This window comes from Taeniopygia guttata, chromosome 1 (assembly GCF_048771995.1).
Source record: "Taeniopygia guttata chromosome 1, bTaeGut7.mat, whole genome shotgun sequence".
Lineage (NCBI taxonomy): Eukaryota > Metazoa > Chordata > Aves > Passeriformes > Estrildidae > Taeniopygia > Taeniopygia guttata.
In genome coordinates, this window is record NC_133024.1 from 4511618 (window position 1) to 4529579 (window position 17962).

The window sequence follows — 17962 nt, forward strand, 5'->3', positions numbered from 1 at the left end:
GACCACTCACAGGGTCAAGCATGTTCAGGGTCCAAAGACAGTGGGGTTAAGTGCTGTCTTCTTCCCCTCCCCTCTACAGCAGGATGCCAGAGTTTATGGATAAATACTCAAAGCAACTCCAGGGATATAAAGCACCCCTTAAAAAACTATCATAAATTTAGAGCTTAGATTCAGCATGTGATCTCTGTCAGAAGATGCTGAGCATCATATTTAGGAAGAAATTCTTCCCTGTAAAGCTAGTGAGGCACTGGCACAGGTTGCCAAGAGAAGTTGTGCCTGGAAGGCCAGGCTGGAACTGGGCTTAGAACAACCTGGTCTAGTGGAAGGTGTCCCTGTCCATGTCAAGGGGTTGGAATGAGATGGGCTTTAAGGTCTTTTCTAAGCCAAACCGTTCCATGGTCACTGGTCAGCAGGTTAATCAGATCAACAGCGTGATAAGGTGTAAATGCTTTTCTACAAGCAGCCTGAAAATAATAAGCTATTCCAGCACACAGCACACTAGAGGTTTGGAAAAACTTAAAGAATCTGGATATCCCTAGGGAAGGGACACCACTCCCTAGGTTCTGCCTCTGGGGCTGGAGGAGGCTCTCTCAGGCAGTGCTCAGCTTCAGCAGTAGGAAGAACAAAAGCCCCATCCCAGGGCAGTGAAGTGTTCAGCTTCAGTGGCAGGAACAGAAGACCCATCCTGGGTCAAAGCAGAATACCAGTGCCAGTTCCAAGGACAAAAATCTCAGCTAGGAAAGCCACAGAAGCACTTTTCTCCTTTGAGTATGCACTGCCAAAGCAGCTGCTGGCCATGCTGATTGCTCTTCATTGTCACCCAAGCATGAAATCCATGCTCTGCCTCTGAGAAAGCTGCCCCCTTGCTTCCTCCTGGCATAAATAAATAAATAAATAAATACCAGGAGGGAGGTCACACTGCTGTGCTGAAATCTCATTATGACATTCAGCCCCAATGTCCAAAACAAGAGCATGATGATGATGACGCTGGGGCCTTCTTCTGTGGAGCTGTTCCTGGCATTGCTGCCGTGCTCTCGCTTTATTTCGTCCATCTGTAACGGTGTGACTGCAGCCCTGTGTCTCCAAGAGGCCCTTCAGCCCGCTATTGAACTGATAAATTCACTGTATTACTTTACACAAATCAATACTCCAGCAGTTATCAGCACTTGATGTGACTGAAATTGGTTTCAGCCAATTTGTGAGTGTAATAAATGTCCATTTATCAAATCAATTCATTCTGCGGGGCTCCTCGGCCTGTCTGTGTTTGGGGTACCACAGGGTGAAGGCTCTGGGGCCAAACCCGTTGTGGGATCATTGCTTCCATCCAGGTACTGCATTGATGCTCCAGGGTCTGCAGCATTCCCAAGGAAGCTCTCTTCCAGCTCTGCTGCTGGTGGTTCAGGGTTATGGAACCCCAAATTAGACCAAAGCTGTGTCCTTGCAAAGTTTCACCTGATCTGCAGGCAGCAACACACATCAAAAACAGCCCTCATAAAGGATCCTATATTGTCCAAAATAATCCCAGTCTCCTTTGGACCAGAGCAGGATCATAGTCCTCTTCATCCATTTCCCTACAGTTTTGAAACACTGACTGATTTTCAACATCATAGCTGCTCAAAATTAGGAATTTTATCATTAAAACATAGATTTTTTTGCACTACCCTTTCTTCAAAATCCCTGAAAAATAAACACCACTTTTTCTTCCTTGCTCCTTATTCAACTTCAGGAAGAGCAGAACAGATTGTTTCAACCTTCAAGGTTTATTCTCCCTGAAACGGGGAAGCAGTAGGTTTGAACCACACTACTTCTAAGTGAGTACTGACTGGCAAACATGGTATATCCACATAAAAAAGGTATTCTTTACCTGGCATAATATTTAGGATATTAGACCAAAAAAGCAAACACACAAATATATATTTGGGGAAAATGCCTCCTTTAGCTTATAACCTCAGAGAGGAGAGGTTGCTGATCCCTTCTGCCTCCTCATCTTCCAGTGAAAAGGCAAAGCAGCCCTAATCATATCCAGAGCTCAACCATTTATGGAAGTGCCTGGAAACACTACCCTAAGCCTTTTAGTTACTCATTTGTATGTACCAGTTAGAGAATCCCAGCAGTTCCTGAGATGGCAGCAATGACCTGCCTGTTTCTGATGGCAGGAGATGGAATATATAATCTGATTTTGTTAAGATGAACTGAACATCTACACCCATCGACGGGGGTGGCCAAGCTGCCTCCCACCATCACCCAGTCAGGCACTGGTAGAAACCTTTTATGCTGGGAGATGCTCAATTACCATCAGTTAACCATCATCCACCTTCTCCCAGTCCTATCCTGCTCCACATATCAGAAAATAGTGCTGCAAGGCTTGGATATATCCTATGTAGGCAATGGGGAAGGATTTTCCCTCTGTGGCAGTGATGCCATGTGCTGTCAGGGCTGTGGCTGCAGTGAGCTCCCTACCAGTGTTCCCAGTGCGTCCCCTTGCAGGGGGTTGCTGGGATAACAGATGGACTCGATGATCTTATAGGGTTTTTCTAAATTATTCCGTAATTCTGTGACTCCATTCTATCCCCATCACTCCAGATCTTGTGCTTCTAACCCCAGATCACACGCTCCCTTTGTATTCCTGGTTAAGCCCCTCTGGAGACTGTTTGGATCATGCACCAAGTGACGGATTAAATCCAATTATTCAATTAAGGCACCAGTTATAAATTAAACATATCAGCCAGGTTTAGTGGATCTGAAGATGTGGAGTGTGGCAGGTCTGCTCACCAGCAAATGGCAGTGGTGAGGGCAGAGTGGAGGGATGCAGGGTCCACAAAGCGGCAGGAAAACCAGCTGGGCACAAAATAAATAGCAAAGATACAGAGGAAGTGCTTGAGAGAGAAAGTCCTATCTTAAAATTCATCCTTCTGGACAGAAAACGAAAAGAAAACGAAAAGAAAAACTGGACAAAAGGGAAGGGGGGGAGGAGGGGACAGAGAGTCTCCCACTACCTTTTGGTCCAATATCCTGAGGCTGTAGGGGTATCAAGCACATTCCCTATAATTCAATAAGAAAAACCTCCATAAAGGCAAGGACGTTAATGCGCAGAAACGCCACCTGTGTCAGGAACAGGCACTGCCCATTAATCACAGCTCCCCAATTAGCTGGGCTGCTGCCCCCAGGCACAGCCGCTCTCTGAGCACACAGGGTGGCTGTTGTTTTTGCAGGAGTGTAGATTCCTTCCCAGCTCCTTCCCGGCTCCTTCTCAGCTCCCAGCCCACACTGGGCTCCTCTTTGTTAACTAAAGGCAATGGGTTTGTGTTTCTGACAGCATGTTCCTTGGGATTCTGCCCTGGCCTCAACAGCTCTTATTTTGCTGTCCCATTTTCAGGCATTAACTGGGATGCACGGATGGGTCAGGAATTATTGACAGGATCCAGGGGCTTTGGACTGGCAAATCAAACCCAGCCCAGATTGCTGGAGCCTTGATTATATGGAATCACAGAATGATTTGTGTTGGGAGGGAGCTTCAAGCTCATCTCATTCCAACCCTCTACCATGGCCAGGGACACCTTCCACTAGACCATGTTGCTCCAAGTCCTATCCAACCTAGCTTTAAACACTTCCACGGATGGGGCATCCACTGTGAATTCCCCAGCAACCTTGCAGACCTGCTCGGAGGCAGCCTCAGATCAAAGCTTGAGGGAACAGCTTGATTTCCCTGTGGGAGGGCAGAGTTGGCAGCATGTGAAGGGTCCTACCTGCCCCCACTGTGGCTATGGCATTCTCCTGACCAATGATGTGCTCTTTCAGCCGCTGTTCCAGTGGGAATCTCCGCCGCTCCTCCACCTCCCTCCTGCGCAGCTCCTCCTGGAACTGTGGAGGGAAGAAAACATAGGGATCAGAGACTTTATGGAGCACTGGGTCAGTTCATAGATGTCACAGCCCTGTATGGGGATCTCTCTGACATGGAGCCAGAACATCCCCAGGGCTGATGCAGTTTGGTCTGGATGCACCAGCTCTTGCAAGAGGAAATTTCTGGATCTGTCATGGATGGAAGCTGGGGTGAGTGGGAATAGGGATTCTGCTCTGCTGATGGGAAACCAGACGCTGTGCTACCTCTATACTGGTGACAAAGAGGGAAAAATGGCACTGCTCAACAGCTGTTAACCATTAGGTGCTATTTATTTTGGGAAATAAAGCCATGACGTTCTACCTAGATTTACCTTGCTACCCTCAACCGTTTCCTGTTCAAAGACTCCAACCAGATCCTACAGGGATGGTAGAGTATCACTGTGCCTTACATTCACCAGACCTGGAGAGGGACTTTGGACAAGGGCATGGAGTGACAGGACAAGGGGGAATGGCTTCCCATTGAGGGTTAGATGGGATATTGGGAAGAAATTCTTCCCTGTGATGGTGGTGAGGCCCTGGCATAGATTGCCTAGAGTAGCTGTGGCTGCCCCATCTCAGGCAGTGTCCAAAGCCAAGTTTGATAGGGTTTGGATCAACTTGGTCTAGTGGAAGATGTCCCTGCCAGCAGCAGAGTTGAAATTAGGTGACCTATAAAGTCCTTTCCAACCTGAAACCTGTCATTCTAAGATCTTTAGAAAGGCTGCTAAGCACTCTTCCTGCCACAAGCTGAGCTTGGGCATTCCCAACTGAGACCACTGCCTTGGGAAGATTCATCACCCAAAGCCAGATTCAGATGAAGACAGAACACAAAGAGCCCATGGGGTTTGCCAGTTGAGTAACTGCACCCACAGAACAGTCCCTGTCATTGAACCCATCTCACTAAGGGGAAACACCCTTCAACAAAGCTGCAAGCCAGGCTGCTGACATCTCCTGGGCTAGCAGTGATTCTGACAGAAGTTAAAAAATAATAAATAGCAAACAATCCAATTTTGGCCAGTGCTATCAGTCTCATGTGTAACAGAGATGCCATCAGCTCTGATCCTCACACAGAGCAATAACTTCCCTGCAGATCCCAGTGGAGCAGCTCTGGGACAGACATCCTGCCTGTGCTGATCCCCCCGGCACTGGGTATGATGACCTCATACATCTGTGTCTGTAGGATCCTGACAAATCTCTTCTCTCTCCCTCCTCTCTGGCCTTTTGGAAGACGCAGGAATGTGATCAGTGATGTTAGGACACCCAACCATTCCCATGGGTTTATGGAGAGTGGGTAAGATGTGCAGGAAGAGAAGGAAGGGATACCCATCCTCTGCAGTGCCCTCTCCCTCCCTCCTTGGAAAACTGACACAGTACAAGTCCTGTGTACAAGTACCATTTTCTGCTCAGGATCTGTTCTGGAGAGCCCTGCACTCATGCCAGCTACTCAGTGGGTCAGAAGTGCTAACACAGCTCCTAACTGGGTCATGCAGCTGGCCTGGAGCATCCTGAGCATCTGCCTTAGCTTACGCTGTACAGGGGACACCAGGACAAGAATACCCACCAAGAAAAACATATTTTAGATCCATTGGTGACAGAACCTCCAAGAAAAAAACCACTAAGCCTGGAGTTTACATAAGACACAAACTTCCACTCCTCTCCCATCTGCTCCCCTCTCCATATACATCCAGCTGTTCCCACCTCCTCACTTTGAGGTGTGCTATGGTGTTGGTGGGGATCTTGTCCTCACCCTCTGGCAGCTGATCTTCCATTGTCCTGATGACCCTTGCCTGGCTCAGCATCAGCACTTAAGTGGAGCACAATGGTGCTACCTGCTTGGAGACCAATGCAGAGAGCACTGGTCTGCACTTATGTTGGAGGCAACCAGCCTTCTGCACTCAGATGGGTTAAGAAGGTCTTCTGATGCAAGGCCAAAAGCATCAGAAATCTTAATTTTTAAAAAGAGAAGGACTCAGTCTGTGCTTTGGCAGGTGGTAGCAGCTGTTTGCCTGTCACTGGCGTGGGCATGGCAGTCATGGAGTCACAGAAGGGTGATCTTAAAAAACCTTACAGACAATCCCATTCCAACCCCTTTGCCAAAGGTAGGAATACCTTCCACTAGACCTCGTTGCTCCAAGCCCCATTCAACCTGGCCTTGAACACTTCCAGGCATGTGGCAACCACACCTTGTCTGCACAATCTGTGTCAAGAGCCTCACCAGCTCACAGGGAAGAATTTCTTCCTAATATCCTATCTAACCTGCCATCTGGCAGTGTGAAACCATTCCCTCTTGTCCTGTCCCCCCAGGTCCTGGTCCAAAGTCCCTCTCCAGCTCTCCTGCAGCCCCTTAGGCCCTGGCAGGGGCTCTGAGGTCTCCCTGGAGCCTTCTCTTCTCCAGGTTGAATACCCCCAGCTCTCCCAGCCTGTCTCCAGAGAAGAGGTGCTCCAGCTCTCAGAGCATCTCTGTGGCCTCCTCTGGATTTGCTCCAGCAGCTCCATGTCCTTCTGATGCTGGGAGCCCCAGGGATGGAAAACTACTCTATAGGTGGGGTCTCACCTGAGTGGAGCAGAGGGGCAAAATCCCCACCTCACCTGCTGCCCATGCTGTGAAATCAGCCCAGGACACAGGGGGCTTCTGGAATGCCAACACATGTTGTTTTAAGGAAGAAAAGTGGAGAATAAAATAACTGAACTCTTTAAGAGCAGGAGGGGTAGAATCATCTGCTAGGTAAATGCTCTCTTGAGCCCAGCGCCAATAAGGAAATCTGCCCTGAACAGTTTGAAACTTGCCTTGGTTTTTATGCTTAAGTAATAGTTGGAGGAGAGAAAGGAAATATATCTCTGGAGCTGTTCCTGAGGAAGATGATTGTACTTGTATATAAACCAGCAGACTGCCAAGCCAGCCTGTGATGAATATTCAGCTGGGGGGAAACTGGTGCTCCCGGGGTTTCATCCTCCCCAGCAGCCACATTCCACCGAGAGTCTTTGAGAATTTATTGCTCATTTTAATCACTGCTAGAGAATGAATAGGCAGAACTATTATGGGATGGACATATCCCATAGATTTTATTTACATATCCTTGTGACAGAATAACAAGGAGTTTTCATATGTATTTTTAATTTATTTTGATTTCCTTTATTCTTTAAAAAAAAACAAACCAGAACTCTGTGTGTGCTTTTCCTGAGCTTAGACAACACTTGCCTGGTGTTGAGGACTCTTGAGTTGGTTCCCGGTGCTAAACAGTCTGAAGAAATTTAAATAAATACGTGTGTATCTACGACTAAAAGGGAGGGAAAAGCACTTGAAACTGGTGTCTTTCCTCTGTCACTGGTGGGACAACAGCCCCTGGACTAAGCTTGCCTCTTGCAAGTCTGTCTTTGCCATTCAGCTCCTCCTTGCACCCTGTGAGACGCATCTGGTGACCTCCCCTGTCTCCATCAGTGTCTGATGAAGGATTTTTAAGGAATATTTCAGCTAGGAAAGGCACACAGTTGCCCTTTTCCTTCTGGAAGCAGCAGTGTGAGACCTCCTGACCAGGAGCTGGTATCCACTTTATCCCAGTGAGTCACCTTTGATAGGTCTTTCCAAGAAAACAAGCCTCCAGCTGTGATTCACATGCTTCTTTTTCCATCTTGAACATCCTCAGGTTGCTCATTTAAGCATATTTCATGAGAAAAATGTATCTTTTGGTTATTTGAAAGCTGGCTATTGCTCAATCTGGGCACAACCTTCTATGTGGAGTTTGGAGCAGTGAAAGCTCATTTTAACCTTTCTTTAAACCCACAAGAATTACCTCAAGATTTGTTTGGCCCTTCGTATAGAAGAACCCCTCTCCAGACCTCCATAAAGCTTAGCTCATGTCCCTGACATCGCCTGAGCTGATCAGTTTATGTCCTGTTTTCCTTTAGTATTTAGAATTCTTTTTCCTGTAGGTGAAAGACACTATCACTCTTTGCAGGTTTTATGCCAAGGTCTGGTTCTACTGGCACTGTGCTCATGAACCTCTTCCCTTGGAGTGTTTTCTCCTAAATGCAGCCATGCTTGGGAGGGATGCTGGAGGGATGCTGGATAATGAAGCTGATAAACACAGTGGTACTCCAAGGGCTGGATCACCTCTGCTCTGGAGACAGGCTGAGAGCTAGAGGTGTACACCCAGAGAAGGGCAGGCTCCAGGGAGACTTTAGAGCCCCTGTCAGGGCCTAAAGGGCCCAAAGAGAGTTGGAGAGTGACTTTGAATAAGATTATGGAGGGATAGGACAAGTGGGAATGGTTCTCCCTGGAAGACAGAGGACAGGATTAGATGGGATATTGTGGAGAAATTCTTCCCTGTGAGAATGGTGAGGCCATGACACAGGCTGCCTATAGAAGCTGTGGCAGCCCTGTGCCTGGAAGTGTTCAAGGCCAGGTTAGATGGGGCTTAGAGCACCCAGGTTTTGTGGAAAGTGTTCCTTGCCCATGGCAATGGAGTGGAATGAGATGAGGTTCCTTCCTTCATGATTTTATGAAAGCTTGCTTTCAGAGCTGCCAAAGTGACCACATAGTGCTACTGGCTACAAAAGCAGCCGTCAGGACCACAGAGGACAGCTATGGCAGCATTTCCTTTGCCAGGAAGGAGTATGGAGAGCCCCAGAGGAAAGATCACCCTGTTCCTACTAAGGACAGAGATTTATTTAGCACTGGGGAACGTATTTTTGAACTCCTGCCTGAGCGATGACTTTATGAGGTGAGCACAGACAGTGCAGCAGTTGACACCTGGCGGGTTTATTACATAGTAATACCTCCTAAGTGCAGTAATTGACACAGTTTTAATTACATTCATCCTCCACTTATGCTAAGTTCTTAGCCTCAGGTTTATAGCATGCAAGTTTAAATTCCAAACCTATAGAATAAACACTGAGATACACAACGTCAAAGGAACTTTGCAGCCAGGGACAAACCTGGTCCCCTTGTGCCTCAGCTCCTGCTCTTGTGATCTGGTGAGAAGGGAATGCCCCTTATCTGGGAGTCCCCTTCCCTAGCTGATCTGTGCTGCTTGGAGAGATGATGCTCACAAGGTATCACAGAACGGTTTGGGTTGGAAGTGATCTTGAAACTCACCCAGTTCCAACCCCTCCCATGGGCAGAGACACCTTCCACTAGACCAGGTTGCTCCAAACCCCATCCAATCTGGCCTTGAACACTTCCAGGGATGAGGCATCACTTGTCACTGCTGTGATGGCCTCTCCTACCCATTGACAATTCACTGAACAAGGCCTCTGCCCAGGAATTTTAAATCCCTGACATCTAGCTGTAGATCCCTCATTGTCTAGTAGCCCACCGCTCCACAAATGTACTGATTCCTGGCATTTTCATTGGAACCATGATGGCAAATATGTTTCTTTTCCTTCCTTAAAGCAAATGGGACACAGAGGCTGAAGGGATGAGAACCCACCATGGAAATGGATGCCTTTTACCTTAAGGTTGGTGCACACGAACACCTGGATCCTAGGCCATAGCTGGACCCTGGATTCTCAACCCTGCTTGTTTGACAGATAATTTCAGAAGGTACAGTAAAAACAGGCTGCATCCAGGGGTTACAGAGCAGCATTACTGGTCCTGGGCAGGTCCTGAGTGAGAAATAGTAACTTGGAAGAGGTGGGCAAAGCCACAGTTAAAATACTACAGAAGCGGGTGTTTTTCCTTCTGCATCACATTCTTAATTTTTACAGACTTCTTTTGGAAAAGGATGGAGCTGTAGGGGAGCTAAGGTGGCCTTCCATCACTTGCACCCTAAAATCATAGAATCATAAAATGATATGGGCTGGAAAAGAGCTTTCAAATCATCGAGTCCAGCTGTTCACCCAGCACGGCCGAAGCCACCACTAACCCATGTCCCCACGTGCCACATCTACACAACATCTTTACAATTGTTCTTGTAGTGGGAAAGGAAACCCAAACCAGCCAGAATCTCAGGCTCACCTTTGCCTCTGATGCTCTCAGAAGGTTCATGACCTCCCCTTCACGGGCATAATCCAGGGGTGTGTGTCCCATTTCATTCTTCTGCAGGGGGTTGGCACCTGACAGCACAAGAAATTAGTAAGATCAGGAGCTCAGAGTTCAGTCTTGGGGCAGAAGGAGCAGGAAGCACATCCTCTCTGTGTCCCCTCCTAACCTTTGCTCTGGAGAGTGTCTGGATCAGAAAGAGAGAATGTACAACCAGCAGTTACAAGCATGGATCTCCAGGGAGGAAGAAAAGGGATTGTCACTGCTAACAGCTGGCTTGTCAGTGAAGAGCTGCTGAGGAGGGATGAGAGTACATGGTCACCAGAAGGAAATACAGTCTCACAAAAGCACCCACTCTCAGTCCTGTGGCAGCCACATGGAACCATTATAGCTTCAATTGGATACTGCTGCCTGTGCCAGCTGGATACAGATGCCTGTGCCAGCTGGAGCTGAAGCTGGAGATGAAGCTAAAGCTGGCTGTTGCCTGTGGACCAGCTGCTCCACTGATCCCCTGGAGCACTTCTGTGGGAAAATCACACCCTTCCTTGCAGCATAACTAAAAAAAACCAAACCAACAAATCCCAAAGACTGAGCTGGATGGACACCCCACAGAAACACACACATGGACAGAGCTATCCCTCCTAGACACACTGGACTGCAGAAGCACATTCCATGTCAAACTGGTCCAGTTGCAGTGATGGGAAGTATACGGAGGGAAACTCGGTGATATCAGGAGACCGGGGTAATGGGCACTAACCAGAGGGGCAAACAAGGTCTCAGGATTCCTCTCTGACTCTCAGTATCTCAGGAGCTGTCTCTAAGGCAGAGACTTGTCACTAACACTGGTGCACTCCATGACCCCACAGCAGCTCCTAACTGCAAGACTTTATGAGAATAAACCTTCAAATTGGTCCCAAACTCCCCAAACTGGTGCTGAAACTGATCATCCCACCAGTTATCAAGCCTTGGAAAGCAGTCTGGTGGAGGAAGACCTCATAACTGTACTCAGCAGTCCGGGATGTCTTCTATCCCAATCCTTCCACTGCAATTCTGTACAATGTGCTCCTGCTTGAGCAGGGGAGTTGGTCCAGATGACTCCACTGGTGTCCCTGTCCCTTCCAGCCTGAATCATTCTGTGACCCTGCTGGAAACATGGGAGTGATACAAGTACCTTGGCAGAGGCAGACCAAGCTGCTTCTGTGCCATGAGACAGCTCAAAGCACCAGAAGTGCTCAGTAACAGCAAGCAGCAATCAGAACAGATGAATGAAGCAAGGAGAGTCTGTGGGAGCGGAGCCGGAGAGATTAACCACTCTTAGGCATTGACATCAAGGAACTATATTTGCTTACAGAATGAAAAATGTGCTCCATAAACATTCGACATGGACTAATTTCTATGGCAAGCCTTGTCTTCACAAATAAAAACCATGATCAAGACAGGTGAGATTACACACTGCCGGGGCAGCATATGTTAAAGAGACAGTGCTCCCATGATCCCCCCCCACCAAAAACCACCTGGGTCTGTGCAGTGACCAGTGGGGCACGTTCCTGACTTCTCCAAATGATGACATCCTTGAGGCTAGGCCTGCTCTCATTTCTGATGGACGGTTTGTTTGGCTTTGCCCTGGATCTATCAATAATGGCTCTCCAATATTGGTCTAATCCCCCTGTTAATGGCTTTGACGACTTGACTAATTGCTGCAATAATTGATAGAACCCGACTCCTATAACTGGTCGATTCGAACCTCGAGTACCGGCAGCAATAAAATATTATGCTGCCATAAATAACAGTATCACTTGGCTTGCTAATAGAAGGTAAAAGTGGCCACTGGTCTGTCGGCGCCCTGGCTGACCCCACTCCACATCCCCACCTCCTCTCCTGCCCTCTCCCACCCTGTGCCACAGGCTGCAGCAGTATCCAAGGGGACGTCAACCCTCCACGACTTAATAGAAGGCAATTTGTCACCTCCCACTCGCTGTCTGTAGCTGGAGATGGACACCTGGGCAGCACCTCAGGCTGTATGAGCCTGTGGCCTCCTCCCACCCTCCATGCTCATATTAGAAGGCCCCGGCTGATAATATTTGATAAATAGCGTGGGGGTTCTCTCCCTGCACCCGCCCAGCATTGTGGCGCTGCAGCAGCTGCAGAAGGTCACTCATTGGGGAAATATGTTTCTGTCAGTGGGATCGAAAAAAGTTTAGTGGAGTGACAGGCCTCAATTTTTCAAATTTTATTAACTCCATCCTCTTAACAATTTGTCTTGAATTCCTTCAGATTCTGGATAACTGTCAATAGAGCTGGCAACACAGCAGATACTGGTACTTAGGTCCCCCACTGCTGTCAGGATAGGGATGGGGATGGCAAGAGGAGGGAGAGATGGCAGGAGGAAAAGCAGAATGCCAAATGGCACAGACAGAACCTGGAGGAATATCCCAGTGATGGTCCCTGTGTCCTCGGCAGCACCAAGATCCTGCTCTTGTTACTACATCCTGTCAGGGCAGAGGAATAGCAGATCTGAGCCTGCTGCAGCCAGATCAAGGTTCACACTTCTATCAGACAGGACAGAGCACACAGCGGCATTGGAACCTCATATGGACAACCAGAGAATGACATTGCTCTGAAGAGTGGACAGATCACAGCTTGAGAAAGCCCTGAGTACTGGGACAAGGAAAGGACTCTTGAGGACCTTGTTTCACAGCCCAGCCAGATGGTGTGAAACCTCCTGCTCCTGGGCACACCCACAGGTAGCCTCTGGCTGAGTGTTTGGGTCCTGAGCTGTTCCCAGCAGTGGGTGTGGGGACAGAGAACTGGCATGAGACAGTCCCTGTCTCATGCCACTCAGAGATCCTGCCTGCAAATGAGCTGGGCAGCGGCAGTGGCCTGTGGTGACCTGTGTTATGGAAAGACAAGATGCCAAAATGTTCAATGTCTCCTATCTTCCTTCTTTGGTGTCAAGAAGGTACAATATAGTGGAGGTGCTCCCAAACCTTGTGAACCAGACTGAACACAAATCTTTATATACTTGGATAGACACAGCAGTCTCAGGACCAGGATGCATAAGCTGAAACAGAGGAAAAGGAGGACACTGGTCAAAGCAGCATGTAAACTGGACTGCAGGAAAGGATTGAGCCCCACTGGCAGAGTGGTGAGGTCAGCTATTAAAGACTGGAAACAAAATGAAGGTAAGAAAGGCAATTGTACAAGCCAGTAACACAGGGTTAGTACAGAATGAAATGCCCTGACCAAACAGGTTAAATACAGCATAAAGGTGACTCCTCCGAGAGACTGAAGGCCACAGCAACACACAGAAAACTAGCCCAGGGACTGCAAGGGTAAAGAGCACAACACCAACAAATTGTTAAACTGGTGGAAACCAGAGAATAAGAGCTCTGGCAGTGAGAAACCTTCCAAGACAAGATGCAAGCCTTAATTCAGTCTTGGACAAACCAAAAGGCTTTCTCCAAACCTCAGCACCTAAGTACCAATCTGCCATGGGACACATAGTCATGCCAAACTTCCTCACCAGAAAATCCAGCAAAGAATTCATGGCCAAGGAGCTTTGTACCACAAGGGGAAAACATGGATCTTGCTAGAAAGAAAGCAGCAGCCCACCAGCAGGTAACTGTCAGAAACATGGATGTAAAGACTGAAGAAATCCATGCTATTTATTAAAAGTTAGGACCTTCTTATAAAGGGAAAAACGACACCATCATCCTTCCAAACCCAGGGGAGATGAAGAAAATCCAATGAAGTGTTTGCTCTGCCAAATTAAATGTAAAAAACCCCCACACAAAAAGGATTTAAAATAAGCCCGTTTTTTAGGAATGAAAGCTAGGACCTCTGAGCCTTAGTAGAAGCTGGAAGTCAGCCTGAGATGGTGAGTTTCCATAAGTGATAAAGATCAAGGCCAGGCTGGACAGGACTTGGAGCAACCTGATCTATTGAGAGGTGTCCTGTCCATGGTGAGGGTTTGTAAGAAGATGAGCCCGAAGGTCGCTTCCAATCCAAAACTGTTCTCTGATTCTACAACAAATGGGAAAATTGCAATAGAAGAAATAGGGAAAGAATGAATGAATGTCTTAAATGTGTGCACCTTTCACTCTTGCTTTATTGGAACCCGAGTGTAAGTTGGTCTATGCCTATTTGACAACTGCATGTGAAAACAATCCACCTGACTCCTGATTCTTGTTTTGCGAGGTAAGAGAAACTACAACATCATACTCTTTCTGTATATCCATCACCCTTTCTCCATATACCCATGTGTGCAGAGCTCTTAAGATCACATCAAACATTTTGTCACTGTCAAGTTTGTCCCCAAAAACACTTCAAGAGGGATCTGTTTACTCCCCTGCCCTAAGGGAAAGCTATTCCTAAGTGTTTCAACACTGACAGAAATGTACTGGCACTTTGGACTCTTATTGCTCTCACCACGGTGGGATGCTGGATGCCTCAATGCTGGGATATGATTGGTTTCTAAATCCCAGTTTCATAGGATTTTAATTACTGGTCTGGCATGGTGGGGAGTGGAACTGGCTGCGGTCAGACAAAGGATCGATACGCCGGCCCAGAACATATTGAGCCTCGGCACTCGCAGATGCTATTGCACTATTTAATCATCTTTTGCAAAATTTACAGTGCAACAGAAGGAATCAATACAGAATTTAGCCCATTCCCTTGTAAATATGAGCATGGAGAGGGAGAGAGGATGTCAGGCACTCTGGCATGACAGCTGGCCTGGGCAGCAAACCTCCACAAAAGACCACCCAGGACAGCTACCATGCCCGTGACTCACCAAAAAGGGTCCAGCCAACCGCTGGGATTTGCTTTCCTGGGGACAGCTGCATCCACAGTGGCTGCATTTGTATGCTCTGACCTGCTTGTAAGCTAAACCTTGTCCCAGCCACTCTAAAGGAAAAATGTGAGGAAGCCACACAGGTTGTGCAGAACCTTATTCTGCACAGCGTGGTTTACAGAGCCTGTCATAAAATCGTTTCATGGAATTTTCTGGGTTGGAAAAGCCTCGCCAGACCATGAAGTCCAACCACTCCCTCAGCACTAACCCATGTCCCCAAGTGCCCACAAGGCTTTTAAATCCCTCCATGAGTGAAGACTCCAACACTGCTCTGGGCAGCCTGTGCCAAGCCTGAAGTACCCTTTTGGGGAAGAAATCTTCCACATATCCAACACAACTCAAGGCAGTTTCCTCTAATCCTGTTGCTTGTTACCTGGGAGAAGAGCCTGACCTGCACCTGGCTTCACCCTCCTTTCAGGGAGTTGTAGAGAGGGAGGAGTTCAGCCCTGAGCTCTCTTTCACTGTGGTAACTGCTGACTGCAGCAAAACCTCAATGTTACTTTCTCCGGATGTGTTAAAACCAAAGCTATCTCCTCTCTGGCAGTGGCTGCTGGGGACCTGAGAGCCTACTCTCTAGGGATATCCTTTACTCTCCCTCTGGAAGAATGGACCCTTTTAATCTGGGATGCAACAGAAAGCACTCCAAGACATATTATGCAGTAGTTAATAAGAAATTAATTGGGTTAGAAAAACCCAATTAATTAGAACATGATTTTTCCAGAGAATACCATAAGCAGTTTTGCTTTCTGATGTCCAAAGCCCATCTCTTGCAATGCTACATAATCTGTTTACCCATCACTCACCCTGCTCACAAGATCTGCAATTACACTGGACTGAGGAGGTGAGTGCACAACATTACGAACAAATGCACTGGGCTAAATTTACTAGGAAATCGAGTTCAGCTGACCAGGTTATTGCAGCTTCAGCTAAAATGTTTTCACAAATGTATGTTCATTTCTTCCTCTCTCTCTTTCACATCTAATTAGAGATGAGAGACTCCAAGATTGCTGAAGAGGACCTTTGCACAAGGGCAAGGAGTGACAGGATAAGGGGGACTGGCTTCCCATTGACAGAGGGCAGGGTTAGATTGGGTATTAGGAAGAATTTGTGCCATGTGAGGTTGGTGAGGCCCTGGCACAGGTTCCCAGAGAAGCTGTGACTGCCCCATTCCTGGAAATGTTCAAGGCCAGGTTGGATGGGGTTGGAGCAATCTAAATTAATGGAAGGTGTCCCTGCCCATGGCAGTGGGGTGGAATGAGAAGACCTTTAAGGTCCCTTACAACCTGAACCATTCTGTGATCATGTGATTCCCCTACAGATGTACTGCAGGAGGCATTTCCAATGCTGTAACAGCCTGGTCAGCCTGCCTGTGGGCTCTAGGAGGAGCTGGGAGCAGAGGGGATGATTTGAAGATGGGAACTAGAAAGCAGGGCAGTCAGGGATGAGGAGAGCACTGAGGAGAATGGGGGACATATGGAGCCTGCTCAGGTTTGGCAGGAGGGCAGGTGTTGGTTTCTGCAGTGGGATAGAGAGAGAGGAGGTCCCACGAACTGGCATAGGGCAATCTCTGAAGGAAGGAACTGCTCTACTTTTAGGCAAGGGTAGGAAATATAAGCCCCTACCCACCTATGTGCAGCTGCAGATTACTGCACTGTCACACAACTGTGCAGAAACAACACTTCCACACGTCAGCAGACAACAGTTCAGACAGCCCCTTGCTACAATGGACACACACACACACCAAACACACCTTGAAAAAGCACTTGGAAATTAATTTTGAGATCCTCGAAAAATGGCAACTGAGCTGCTACACACGAGGGGAATTTTGCTCCTATGCTTCTTCCTGTGCCTAGTTTCACAGGTGTATACATAAGCAAGTGCTCACAATATTCTGATTTTGCATTCTGTAAGCTCCAACTTAAGACAGCTCCTGCAGCATCTTCTTCTGTGCTCTCTCTAGTGTAACTTTAATTTACAGAAAGGTTACCACAGCTATGACAAGTCTTCCCAGTACAAGGCTGTGAAAAGGGAACAGTTTCTCATGCTAGGAGAAGGGTCATTTACCTGCAGGGCAAATCCCTGAGCAGTAGCAGTGCTGTTCCTAGCTCTGAATCAGAGAATCACAAGATTGTTTGGGCTGAACAGACCTTAAGGCCCACCTCATTCCACTCCCCTGCCATGGGCAGGGACACCTTCCACAAAACCTGGCTGCTCCAAGACCTATCCAACCTGGCCTGGAACATTCCCAGGGATGGGGCAGCCACAGCTGTTCTGGGCAACCTGTGGCAGGGCCTAACCATCCTCACAGGGAAGAATTTCTTCCCAATATCCAATCTAATCCTGCCCTCTGTCAGTGGGGAGCCCTGACTTGTCCTCTGACTCCATGCACTTACTTATCCAGAGTCCTCTCCAGCTATCTTGGAGCTTCTTTAGGCAGTGGCAGGTGCTCTAAGGTCTTGCTGGAGCCTTCCGTTTTCCAAGGTGAACAACTCCAGCTCTCCCAGCCTGTCTCCAGAGCAGAGTGGCTCCAGCCCTTGAACAATCTCCATGACTCTGGACACATGAATCAGTGCCTCCCTGCATTTCAGCAATAGATTCTGGAGCAGAACTGTTTTTAGAAGGGAGGTTGATGTTGGCTATCCTCCATGGCAGGGTTACACCATTGGCAGAAAGCTGCACCTTTTAATACTGGCTATTTCAGTTAAATACTGACATAAAATCTCCCTCTAAAACAAGTAAACTTCTGTCACCAGCAAGCTAGTGACCTTGCCTGCCTTCCTCTGAGCCAAACACAAAAGTCCCTGGAATCAATTGTGCCTGCAGTAGCAACTGGTGCACTCTGTGGATGTGAGCGCTCACCCACCCCTTCCCCAAACACCGATATTTATGGTGTTGCCTCAGGTCAGGGGACTGTGAAATGTCACCAACAACTGCCCGAAAGGACAACAGAGCTGCCACTTCATCTCGCGGTCTGCTGGGCACACACATGCTGACCAAAGGGCTATAAGGTCCTGGAGGGGTCAAGCGAGTCACTGAATGGGTCACAAAAGGCTAGGGATGTGGGGTGAGGGGCAAGTGCAGGGGGCTTCCCTTAAAAACAACAGGGGGGTTGGGAAGTGGTTGGAGTAGAGAGGGGCTGGGCAGTTAATGGCTTTGGCCTGAGGGCAGAGCACCAGCGAGTTAGCACCAGAAGTTAGAGGGAGAGTAAATGGAGAGTTAGTAAAAGGCAGGTGTAGGGAGAGATGAAGGGG

At 48.0% G+C, this 17962-nt stretch overlaps 1 protein-coding gene across 3 annotated transcripts in view; it reads right to left on the minus strand.

The window, feature by feature from the left end:
- Positions 1-17962, minus strand: part of CLPB (ClpB family mitochondrial disaggregase) — a 70480-nt gene that overhangs the window by 18529 nt on the left and 33989 nt on the right. For all 3 annotated transcript variants that reach the window (XM_041720445.2, XM_072919512.1, XM_041720430.2), the window contains exons 6-7: positions 9836-9933; positions 3747-3861 (exon numbers count right to left, since the gene is read on the minus strand). In XM_041720445.2, coding sequence (XP_041576379.2) covers positions 3747-3861; positions 9836-9933 — 213 coding nt within the window. The remainder of the gene's footprint in view (positions 1-3746; positions 3862-9835; positions 9934-17962) is intronic.